Source organism: Gymnoscopelus braueri, assembly GCF_963280865.1.
Source record: "Gymnoscopelus braueri genome assembly, chromosome: 19".
Lineage (NCBI taxonomy): Eukaryota > Metazoa > Chordata > Actinopteri > Myctophiformes > Myctophidae > Gymnoscopelus > Gymnoscopelus braueri.
Window position 1 is genome coordinate 7,614,699 of NC_137621.1, and position 12,500 is coordinate 7,627,198.

Sequence of the window (12,500 nt, forward strand, 5' to 3'; positions counted from 1 at the left end):
ACAAGCCACTTTGTTTCCAGCCGTTGAAAAATGGCTGAAAATCCCATTTGAATGACATGATAAATCCAGGAATGCCTGTATGTACTTACAGTAGCCTGGAAATAAATAAGTTACCATGGGCATTGATGCAATATACTGATTATCATCTGTAATGAAAAATATATATCGTTGCTGTTGTCGGGCAGATCTCCATATTTTAAATTTACGCCATATACTTGATCATACTACAGACAGTCACACAAAAGCATCAAAAGAAGCAGATCTACAAGCACGAAACGCAATGCGTTTTGAGCTTGTAGATCTGCTACTTATGCAAAATCTTTTATTTGAATCCCGTAAAGTAACGGCTTTGGACATATGAGGTTTCTACCCGACAGAGACCAGATTCATCAAATCAGATGATTAAATGTTTTAAGAAATACAAACGTTTTCAGCTCCGGGCCAAGTGTATTTAATCACTCAGGCCCTATATACTTCATTGTACGACACATATACCCAAATAGGTGATCTACAAGCTCACAACTCGTCGTGGTGTGATGCATAGTGAGCTTGTAGATCCGCTATTTTCGAATAGGCAAGCATAAAAGGTACTAAGTGGCTGTATGTATACTGTATGTTTTGAAATGATAATCTAAAAACTGCAAAGTAGCCTATACTAAAGTTTTCAAAAATGAGTAGTGAATATTTGATCTATACTTTATCAGAACATGATAATACTGAAGTAAAAGTAAAAGTACCTTGAAATTGGACTTAACCCATTAAGGCCGGAAAAACATCTGTCATTTTAGATTTTAATCACTTTAACCATTATTTTATACTTATTACTATTTATTTGATAACATTTGCTTCTGGGGTGGGCCCCTGGAACGAAATATTTTGAGATGGGGATCCGTGGCCAAATACATTTAAAAAGATTGTGGGGGGGCTCATAGTATAGTATTTTTTAAAGCGAACATTTGTAACTCAAATCTTTGATTCTGGGGGGATTCTACAAATGTCTTCTAAATCCTAACAGTTTTTTGAAAAAACGTATGTTGCTATATCAGTGGAGCTCCAACTCTTCCATGTCAAGGACCCCCAAAAGGATATGTATTTGGCTGCGACCCCCCACCTCAAAATATGTTGTTCCAGGGACCCCCAGAAGCACAGATCAGAGTTAAAAATGTTCGCTTTAAAACATATATATATATTCAAAGATTTGTAAAAAAATTCACGATTAAAAAAAAAATAGCAGATCTACAAGCTCATAGCGCGGCACTCGGTGCCACACTATGAGCTTGTATATCTGCTATTTTTTTAATAGCCCAAAGAAACCTTAAAAGTGACACACAGATGCGCTCCCGGTCTTAAAGGGTTAAGTTACTTTGTTACTGTCCACAATGTGATTATTGACGTGTGTGTGTGTGTGTGTGTGTGTGTGTGTGTGTGTGTGTGTGTGTGTGTGTGTGTGTGTGTGTGTGTGTGTGTGTGTGTGTGTGTGTGTGCATGTGCGCGTGCGTGCGTGCGGTGTGTAAACTCACCCACTCCCGCCAGCAGTGCTGACACGCCCCAGGTGACGCTCAGCACTCCCACCACCACACACACCTGCACCTCCACCTTATGCCGCCTCCTCATGGCCCGCGCCTTGTTTCCCCTCTTCACCATCATTGTCCAAAAAACACCACCACCACCAACACACCTCTCCTCTGCCTCTCCTCTCCACAAAACAAACCAAAACACACCAACTCCAATGGTCCTAACTTAAGCAGAATTAAAGTGTAATAAATGAAGTGTCATTTGTCTAAAGAAAAATCATCTATAGTAGAATTTGTTCATTCAGAATGGTCTCCGATAACCTTTCTGTGTGGTTACATCATCTGGATGTAGTTTCAGTAACAATGTGTCACTATGCGTTCTGTCATGGTTACAACAGAAACTAGTGCATGTTGGCTAGTAAACAACAACAGACTTTAAGACAGGAGCTCTTTCTTCTTAATGGATAAAAAGAAGCTTTTAGATAAGAGACTTATAAATAAAGTTGCCTTGAAGCCTGGATGCAGCTGAGTGTCTCATCTCCCTGTCTGACCCCAAAGACCCCCGCAGGATAAAAAGAAGAAGAAGAAACCCTAACCCTCCTGAGTCCTGACCACAAACACTCTGTAGCCTCCAGGGAAAGGAACTATGAAACAGAGCAGGCGAGCTGGAGCAGCTAAATGAGGAAGAGAATGCGTTCACACACATACTCTCTCTCCCTCACACACACACTCTCTCTCTCTGGTTCTCTCTCACACACACACACACGCACACACGCGCACGCACGCACACGCACGCACGCACACGCACGCACGCACGCACGCACGCACGCACGCACGCACACACACACACACACACACACACACACACACACACACACACACACACACACACACACACACACACACACACACACACACACACACACACACACACACACACACACACACACACACACACACACACACACACACACACACTGAGGGAAAGGTGGGTGCTTATGGGAGAGGGAGAGAGAGAGAGAGTAACCGTAGACATCTCTGTCTCATCCTCCATTGATCAGACCACTTAAAAACGTTGGGACAAAGTAGAAAAGCAATTTGAATGAAAAAGTAAAAGTTATGATATAAGTGCTATAGGACTATTAAAACAAGGATTGAACATTTTAAATAATATCTACTCATAAATACATATGACAAAATAAATGAACATCCACAGCATTACATTGTGGTATTTTTTGCATCCTACTCTGGTAAAAGTATCTTTAACCACCTAAACCCCATTATAATTAGTAAACAAACATAGTCGACCGGGGTCTGTACTTGGTCCACTCTTTTCCACCCGTTGTAGGCTGGCTATTTTTAGCAGTAGGTATTCTTGCGTCACCGTCTTGTATCTTCAAGTTGGTCTGTTTTTCCCTAAAGCAGGGGTCTTCAATGTTTTCAGGCCAAGGACCCCCTAGCTGAGAGAGAGATGAAGCAGGGACCCCCTCTATATTGTATAACATTTTGTTTCAGATTAAACTTTTTTTGGGGTTTACTTGGTCTGGTCTTTTTTCCCTCTACACCTTTGCCAAAAATAGCCGACCTACAAGCTCACAACGCCTCGCAGCGCGAGGCGTTGTGAGCTTGTTGATCTGCTATTTTTGGCTAAAGTTCTCCTCAGAAATTAAGGGATGCTAGGGTTCAAGTGGTTAAGGTAAAAAATAAATGATATCACACAAATATTTGGTGGACCCCCTGTAGTAACTCTGAGGACCCCCTAGGCCCTAGGGGGTCCTCAGAGTTACTACCTAGGGCCTAGGGGTCCCGGACGCCCTGTTGAAGACCCCTGCCCTAAATTAATGCCCTACTTCATCATACAAGACCTACAAGCTCGCAACGCATCGCCTTGTAACGCGTTGTGAGCTTGTAGATCGACTATTTTCGCCATTCAAACACATCAAAAGTAGCAGATCTACAAGCTCGAAACGCGGCGCGAATTGGAGGATATTGGAGATAAGAGGTTTCTGCCCGACAACAACCATAAATGTTTTTAAAAGAATAATAATAATAAAAGGAAGGGTTTTGGACATACAAGGTGCACCTGACAGTGTTTTGTGAAGCACACACAGATGTATAATGTATAATGCACTGTACTGTACTTGTGATGTCATGAGTTTGAACCCCGGTCACGTCTTTGTCAGTCTTATCCACACTTTACCCAGAACCCCGGACAAGAGGATCAGCAGGTGTGTGTGTGTGTGTGGGTGTGTGTGTGTGTGTGTGTGTGTGTGTGTGTGTGTGTGTGTGTGTGTCCGCGGTCATACAGTCGTCATGTGAGTTCCTGGCATTCACCGGCTGACTGTGAAAGAATGAAAGACATGAGAAAGAGAGAGAGAGGGGGGGAGGGGGGAGAGAGGTGTGTGTGTGTGTGTGTGTGTGTGTGTGTGCCTGTGTGTGTGTGTGTGTGTGTGTGTGTGTGTGTGTGTGTGTGTGTGTGTGTGTGTGTGTGCGCGCTACTACATTATGATCAGCTGATCTGGATTTGAGGGGGCACCAGATTTAGAGACCAAAGCAAGCTGGGAGTGAGTGTGTGTGTGTGTGTGTGTGTGTGTGTGTGTGTGTGTGTGTGTGTGTGTGTGTGTGTGTGTAAACCTTGTATATCCAAAAGGGTTACTTTTCAGGAAATGGGGGGGGACTGCATTCCAATGGATCCAGTGTGTGTGTGTGTGTGTGTGTGTGTGTGTGTGTGTGTGTATGTATGTATATATACACACACACACACACACACACACACACACACACACACACACACACACACACACACACACACACACATACATACATACATACATACATACATACATACATACATACATACATACATACATACATACATACATACATACATACATACATACATATATAAATATATATAAATATATATAAATATAAATATATACAGTATACACACACACACTCTGGTGGGGGTAGCCTGTACAGGTCCAGGATCTTCTGATGTGGTCTGTCCATGTGACACCTAGTGTCATCCGTAGCATCCTTGTGTATAGACTCCATTCAGGGCCCTTTTCCTGTTGTGCTGTGAGGGTCCATGTCTCGGCCCCAGGGTGCAGTGCATGGTGATTTTATCTGTTTATGACGTCACGCGCACGTCGCTTATAACACCTACACAACAGGATTTAGCACATACTTAAGTAAAAAGTATCAAAACTGCATTGTAGAAATACCCTTGTTACAAGTAAAAGTCCGGAATTCAAAATCTACTTGAGTAAAAGCACAAAAGTATTGGTATCAAAAAGTAGCAAAAGTAAAAGTATGCATTGTGCATAATGTCCCATTTCACAAGTTCAAAACGTATAAAGAATCTTTTGAAAATAGCCGATCTACAATTGTATATCTGCTATTTTCAAATGGACGAAATATATATATAGGGCTGAAGTGGTTACACACTTTAGCCCTATTTTAAACCTTGGCTATTTGAAAATAGCCGATCTACAGTACAAGCTCACAGATCTGCTATTTTCAAACATTTTAGTACTTTTGGTGCTTTAAGTGCATTTTGATACCAATACTTTTGTGCTTTTTACTCAAGTAAATTTAGAATTCCGGACTTTTACTTGTAACGGAGTACTTCGACATAAGTATATTTATAAGTATAGCTAGTAGCTATATTTTGAGTAAAACGGGGGGAAAAAAAGAAAAAGGGGGAAAAAAAGCACTTGTTCCAGCACTACCAGCATCATTCAAGAAGCAGCGTTGAGCGTTTGAGATCATTTCTTTATTGTGCCGAAACGAAACAAAACAAATGATACATGAACTAAAATGTCCGTCAGTAAAGATCTGTCTGGCTTTATAAACTATGAGACTGTCATCATCATCATCATCAAAGATTAAATAATTATTAAACCGTCCGTCAAACACAAACCCGTTTCCTGCTGTCGCTATAGAGAAGTGGCTCTCAAACCGTTTCATTTCAAGGAAGAGACCCCCATAACTCTGAGAGTGTACAAATGGAACCAAATGGACCCGTACTATACTGTATACGGGTTCCATTTGTTTCACTCTCAGGGTTACAGATTTGTAAGTGTCCATTTGGAACCCTCTCAAGGGCCCATGGGCAGTGTTGCCAGATTCTGTGAGAGAAACAAGCAACCGGGTCTAGGAAAACCAGCCCAAAAGAAGCGACTATATGGGCCACATGAGCACTTTAACATGTACATCAGCTATTTGAAAATAGCAGATCTACAAGCTCACAACGCGAGCTTGTAGATCGGCTATTTTCAAATAAAATCTTGCGGGGAAATTATAATATGCAGATCTGGCAACCCTTGAGAACCACTGCTATAGAGGGAAACTCAAAGACGTCATCCTCATCAACATCAATCTTCATCCTTTGTAAAGACGGGGCCTTTTGTGCAGGGTTTGTCCTGGGTAGGGGAGGGAGGGGTTGTCAACGCATACACACATTATCAGTGGTGAGGAAGTCACAGAGTACATTTACTCAAGTACTGCATTTAAGTGCAATGTTATGTCGAGGTACTTTCAGTTTACTGGAGCGTTTACCGCTTGCAGTGTTGCCAGATTCTGTGAGAGAAACAAGCAACCGGGTCTAGGAGAACAAGCCCAAAAGAGGCGACTATGGGCCACATGAGCACTTTAACACATCCACTGCCAAGGGCTAATCTCATAATGTACTCACCAGTGCCAAGGTGTTTTTGTTGTTTTTTTGTTTTTTTCATGTCGCCATAGATCTTGTTAAAATCCTTAAGATTGAGCGCTACATCCGTCTGTTTACATCCGCGCGATCTCCCTGTATCTCCCAGTGAAAACCACGTGTCAAACGGGGCATCCATGTTTGAGTTAGAGCGGATTACGTTAAACAGTGAAATGCGAGGAGAAAAAACTACAGGAAGAGAATTGAGTTTCAGTTTCGTCTGTAGAATGGGAGCGGGCGTGAGCGTCAAAACCGGATCCCAAATAATTCTATTTCCTGTCATCAAACCGGAAACGGAAGTGGATCAAAAAAATTCCGAAAGTGCACCCGGACCGCGCATGCGCGAAAAGACCGCAGCCCGTAGGGCTACGGTCTCGGCGCTTAACAGTTGGATTTAACGGCCCGTAGGACTACGGTCTTGGCAGTTAATGTGTTAAACATATGCATCAGCCATTTGAAAATAGCCGATCTGCAAGCTCACAACGCGTCGCGATGCGACGCGTTGTGAGCTTGTAGATCTGCTATTTTCAAATAAAATCTTGGGGGGAAATTATAATAAGCAGATATGGCAACACTGACCGCTTGTCATATTTTGTGCTTCCAGATAAATATTGTACTTTTTTACTGCACTACAATTCTGTGAAAGCTTTAGATAACTTACTAGTTACTTTGACGATTTGTCCAGCTGCTATATTGCACTGATCAGCTGCAATGGTCAACCGCCATTTGAAGTGTTAAACACCGCTGTAACACTGCTGTAGTGCCCCCCCATATGTGTGCAATTTAGTTTTTTCTTTTGTGCGACTATTGTCATGGCAGACCCCTGAACAGTGTTTTTCCAAGTTTGGTGCAGTTCGGGGCAACAGTGCGCCTCGTAAGTCAGGAATTTACGTTTTGTGACGTCCGCGGTCCACTGTCGACCCACCCTCTAGGCACTTTTAATGTAGGATTACAAAACAATATGAAAAATAGGCAATCTACAAGGGCACAATATGTCACATCGCTTTGTCAGCTTGTAGATCTGTTTTTTTCTAAAGATTTGGACACATTTTAAATTAAATAAATCAAACTCAATAATTTACTTTTAGTAATGTAAGTATATTTTGATGTCAATACTTTTCCTCAAGTCAACTTATGGACGCAGGACTTTTATTTGTACGAGTATTTCTATATTGTGGTATCGCTATGTTTACATAAGTAAAACAAATGTGAGTACTTCTTCCACGACTGCACACAGTTGTGATCGGTGGAAAAAACGGGGATAAACAAACAGAAGCAATTAAAGTGCAGTGGGGATGACAATGCAGAAGTTGAGCCATCATGGGTCTCAGTGTCAGCTTGTGATTCATTCAGCATGTGTGTGTGTGTCACACATTGTGACTTCATGGTCCACTGACCCCGCTGTTGACACACACTATTTAAAGAATAGCAAAAATAGCAGATCTAAAAGCATGTAGATCTGCTATTTTAGGAGGAAAAAAAGAAATATTTCACCCCAAAATCTATTATAATTATTTTTTTTACAATTGACTAAATTGTTCGATTAACTGTTGCATCCTTAAGGTCATTACACACCGACGATTATGCGAATATACGCAAAATTCTGACTCGTTCCGAATAAATAAAATACGCTTTTTCGCTTTCGCTTTTTCGCTCTGTGGAAGCTTGCATTGACTTTATAAAAAAACGTATTATTCGCATGAAAAATTTGCCCCCGGTGTTTAATTACCTTTAGTTGGCACACACTCTCTATTTGAAGAAATACACAATTTCAGATACGACTCTGGCATACCAGACTCTTCTGATGTGGATGATGTCACCAGGGCTGCAACTATCGGTATTCTATCAATACATTTTTTGATTAATCAAATAATTGAGAAGCACACTTTTTTTTAAAAATATTTCGTTGTTTATATTATAAATCAATTCACTACTTAAGCATTATTTTATACTTTGTTGCACAATGATGATTATTATGAATTAATTGAACATTTCCCCCCCAAAAAATATCAATTATCGATTATGTTTTATAATCGATCAAATGGATTAGCCTGATTACCTGCTGCACCCCCAGAGTCTTCTGATGCGGACCACGTCTCTTCCTGGCTTCACTTGTCCTACAGGAGACTTCTGAGGCCATGTACAGACTGGCAGCCCAAATCTGATTTGTGTCCTACCTATCCAGATTGGAGTCGCATTAGAGGTTCTAATGAGATTTTTGGTTATTTAAGTAAAGACATCTGTGAACTTCCACCACCACTGTCAAAACCCCAAGATAAACAACCATGCTGTGACGAGTGACCCCGCCCGCCCGCCTGAGCCCCGTGTCACAAACCAAACACACCCGTGTCCAGTGTTGCCAGATTCTGTGAGAGAAACAAGCAACCAGGTCTAGGAAAACCAGCCCAAAAGCAGCGACTGTGGGCCACATGAGCACTTTAACATACACATCGGCTATTTGAAAATAGCAGATCTACAAGCTCACAACGCGTCGCGATGCGACGCGTTGTGAGCTTGTAGATCGGCTATTTTCAAATAAAATCTTGCGGGGAAATTATAATAAGCAGATATGTCAACCCCTGCCCGTGTCCCCCGTCTACCTCCACGTGACAAATACCCAGACAGGCCCCGTCCTTTATGTCTCTTTCTGGGTCGTGTATCGTTGCTGTCGGGCAGAAACTCCTTTTGTCCATATTTTATATTTTATTTATATTTTATTTGTTTTCTTCTTCCGTAAACTAATGCCCTACGTCGTCATACTACAGTGTCACACAAAAGTAGCAAAAATAGACAATCTACAAGCTGTTGTTTTTTGTTGCTATTCATGAATTTGAATCGTGAAAAAGGCTTCCGCCCGACAGTGACGATTACATCAAACAAGTGCTTCTTGCTTTCATCGCTTCGCATTAAAACAGCGTCTTTCTTTTCATAAATACATTTAACTTAAAGAGAAGGAGAAAAAAAAGAAAAGAAAATAATGATAATGAAAATACTCAACCCAGAAAACATTTTCTCTTTTTCTTTTTTTACATGTCAAAAACAGGCCCGGGCTCAATTCACTTATCGTTCGATTCCGTCCGTGATTTTTTTTTCTTCTTCAGACGTTTGTTCGGATGAAAGTGTGTCGTCGCGCCCGACACGGCGGGTAAAAAAACTGAAAAGGGACGTGCTGTCGTTGGCGAGGGGATCGCACTGTCTGTTTATTTACATGTTGAGTAGAGTGAATGTAGAACTGAGTGAATATAGAACGGCGTGAATGTAGAACGGAGTGAATGTATTGTAGAACGGAGTGACTGTAGAACGGAGTGAATGTATTGTAGAACGGAGTGAATGTAGAACGGAGTGAATGTATTGTAGAACGGAGTGAATGTAGAACGGAGTGAATGTAGAACGGAGTGAATATAGAACGGCGTGAATGTAGAACGGAGTGAATGTATTGTAGAACGGAGTGAATGTAGAACGGAGTGAATGTATTGTAGAACGGAGTGAATGTAGAACGGAGTGAATGTATTGTAGAACGGAGTGAATGTAGAACGGAGTGAATGTATTGTAGAACGGAGTGAATGTAGAACGGAGTGAATGTATTGTAGAACGGAGTGAATGTAGAACGGAGTGAATGTATTGTAGAACGGAGTGAATGTAGAACGGAGTGAATGTAGAACGGAGTGAATGTAGAACAGTTTTAGTGAATTGAACCCGGCTCAGCACATCAACAGATCTCCTGGCGAGTGTGTGTGTGTGTGTGAGTGTGTGTGTGTGTGTGTGTGTGTGTGTGTGTGTGTGGCATGTGACATCATAGCATCCAGAGCTGTACGTATGACAGAGTTGAGACATTGTACGTATGACAGAGTTGAGACATTGTACGTATGACAGAGTTGAGACGTATGACAGCATTCCGTCTTTAAGGGGAGATTAGAGAGCCCAGAGGGACTCCGGTCAACCATACAGGGTTTTAAGTGGTTAAGTCTGGTATATTCTTCACAATAACCATTCCACATATATATATATATTTTTTTACAACTTCTCACTCAACTCTAAATGTTTTGTTTCCCTCCGTCACTCGCAGGAAAACGATGCGACATACTGTACACATTCTGAATATTTCAAATTGTCGAATGACATGCCCCCCCCCCCCAGTGTTGCCAGATTCTGTGAGAGAAACAAGCAACCAGGTCTAGGAAAACCAGCCCAAAAGAAGCGACTATGGGCCACATGAGCACTTTAACATATACATCAGCAATTTGAAAATAGCAGATCTACAATCTACAGACCCCCCCCCCCCCCCGCCAAAAAAAAAAAATTATAAGTGCATGCAGTTGAAAAAGTGGTTCATTCAAAACAGTGGCTTTTTTTTCCAGATCTCAAATAATGTCCCAACTCTTCCAGTCGTACAGCTCCAGTCACATGCACGTTTTTTACCGTACAAATGCATGCAGGTTCAACGCCAACACTGCCCTGCCCGTTGGGCAAACCCCTGCTGCCCGCCCGCCCGTCCAAAGTGTCAGGCCAGTGCTATGTACATAACAAAAGGATATACAGGTCCAGTGGTTCACCTGGACATTAAGGGCCCCTCCATGTTAAAATTGGCAACTTTTTTCCAAACAGGAATTTGGAAATGGTCTGTAATGTAATGTAAAGCATTGGTTCTCAAAGTGGGGGGGGGGGCGTTCCAGGGGGTCCCCAGCAAAATGTGTTAACATAGCATCACAATAATTTGAACCACTTTAACCTTTTATACTTTGGCCATTCAAAAATAGCAGATCTACATGCTCATAGCGCGGCACCGAGTGCCGCGCTATGAGCTTGTAGATCTTTCTTGAAGATTCAAGAAAGATTCATTGAAGATTTTCTTTGTAACTCAAATCTTTGCTTCTGGGGGGTCCCTGGAACAAAATATTTGAGATGGGGGTCTGCGGCCAAATACATATAATCTTGGGGGTCCTTGACATGAAAGAGTTTGAGAACCACACACCATTTGTACACTCTCAGAGTTAAATGAATGATGATGATCATACGGTGTAGATTGGGACCCCCCAAGAAATCAAAATGGTCCCTGGCATATCTTTTCAAATGGGGGTCCGTGGGCTAATATGTGTCAATTTGGGGGTCCTTGACGCGAAAAAGGTTGAAAACCACTGCTTCAGACCATTTCCCAAATTAATATTTTTTTTCTATTTTTTTTTACATTTTAGAAAGAAATAGCCAATTTAACATTGAGGTACCCACAACATTTAGGTGCCCACTCGTCCGGCTACCCATAAAAACATCCCATCCAGGATGCAGGACAAAATCAGGAAAGCTAACAAACGCGTAAAAGGTGATTGGATGATTAAGTATCGCGTGATTAATACGTTTGTCCGATCGGAGCGGCCCACTTGATCGTGCTTTGCGGTAGGTGTGTGTGTGTGCGTGTGTGTGTGTGTGTGTGTGTGTGTGTGTGTGTGTGTGTGTGTGTGTGTGTGTGTGTGTGTGTGTGTGTGTGCGTGTGTGTGTGTGTGTGTGTACTGTATGCGGGTGTGTGTGTGTATACTTGTGCGAATGTGTCCCCTAGATCCGTACGAGGCAAAACAACAACATTTGATCGTGAGGAATTGAACAGAATGGAGGGGAGAGGAGAGAAAGAGAGAGAGAGAGGTGCAATAGAAGGATAAATGTTCACCACCGGTATCTTGGGAAGGAGAAACCCTTTAAGTGTACGAGAGGGAAAACAACAGTTTCTGGAGTCCACAATCCTCGAGTCTCTCTCTGTCTCTCTCTCTGTCTCTCTCTCTCTCTCTCTCTAGTCCAGTGGCTCTCAAAAATGGGGTCCAGGGACCCTCTCCAGGTTTCCTTGAGGGGGGTTTCCAAATGGACCCTTACAGGTCTGTAACTCAGAGTGTGCAAATGTGTGCGCTCTCAAAGTTATGGGGGTCCTTGACATTAAAAGATTTGAGAACCATTTCTCTAGTCGCTTCCTCTCTCTCTCTCTCTCTCTCTTTCTCTGTCTTTTTTCTTGTCTCTCCATCATGTCATTTCGTCCCCTGACCAGACGTGAAGCGTTTCAGGAAGGCGGCCATTCAGTTCCGGCTCCGAGATCTCCCACAATCCTCTCTGCTACCCCTCCTCCTTCCAACGACAGGAGATATAATCCCAACGATACGGCCCGGGTGAACGCTCCTTTAGAAAACACGCCATCCCACCACGACGACGACCAAGAAGAAGTGCTTCTCGTCCATCCCGTCCAACAACGGTACAAAGAAAAAATGTTTCTCTCCTTCCAGTTCGTTTTGGCT

At 42.3% G+C, this 12,500-nt stretch overlaps 2 protein-coding genes across 3 annotated transcripts in view; both read right to left on the reverse strand.

The window, feature by feature from the left end:
• The window catches only part of LOC308074542 (sodium/potassium/calcium exchanger 4-like), a gene marked incomplete at its 3' end in the record, with an annotated part of 47,256 nt that extends 36,909 nt beyond the window's left edge, over positions 1-10,347 (reverse strand). The window contains exon 1 of one of the 2 annotated variants that reach the window (XM_080414025.1): positions 8,288-10,347. Coding sequence is in view for 1 of the 2 variants with exons in the window: in XM_080414024.1 (XP_080270150.1) it covers positions 1,521-1,614 (94 nt within the window). Of the gene's footprint in view, positions 1-1,520; positions 1,638-8,287 lie in introns of those variants that run through there. The other variant, XM_080414024.1, reaches the window with a different exon arrangement.
• A 167-nt stretch (positions 10,348-10,514) lies between these two features.
• The window catches only part of crim1 (cysteine rich transmembrane BMP regulator 1 (chordin-like)), a gene marked incomplete at its 5' end in the record, with an annotated part of 124,327 nt that continues 122,341 nt past the window's right edge, over positions 10,515-12,500 (reverse strand). Inside the window, one exon of the mRNA XM_080413513.1 lies at positions 10,515-12,500. This exon is cut by the window's right edge and continues 1,762 nt beyond it.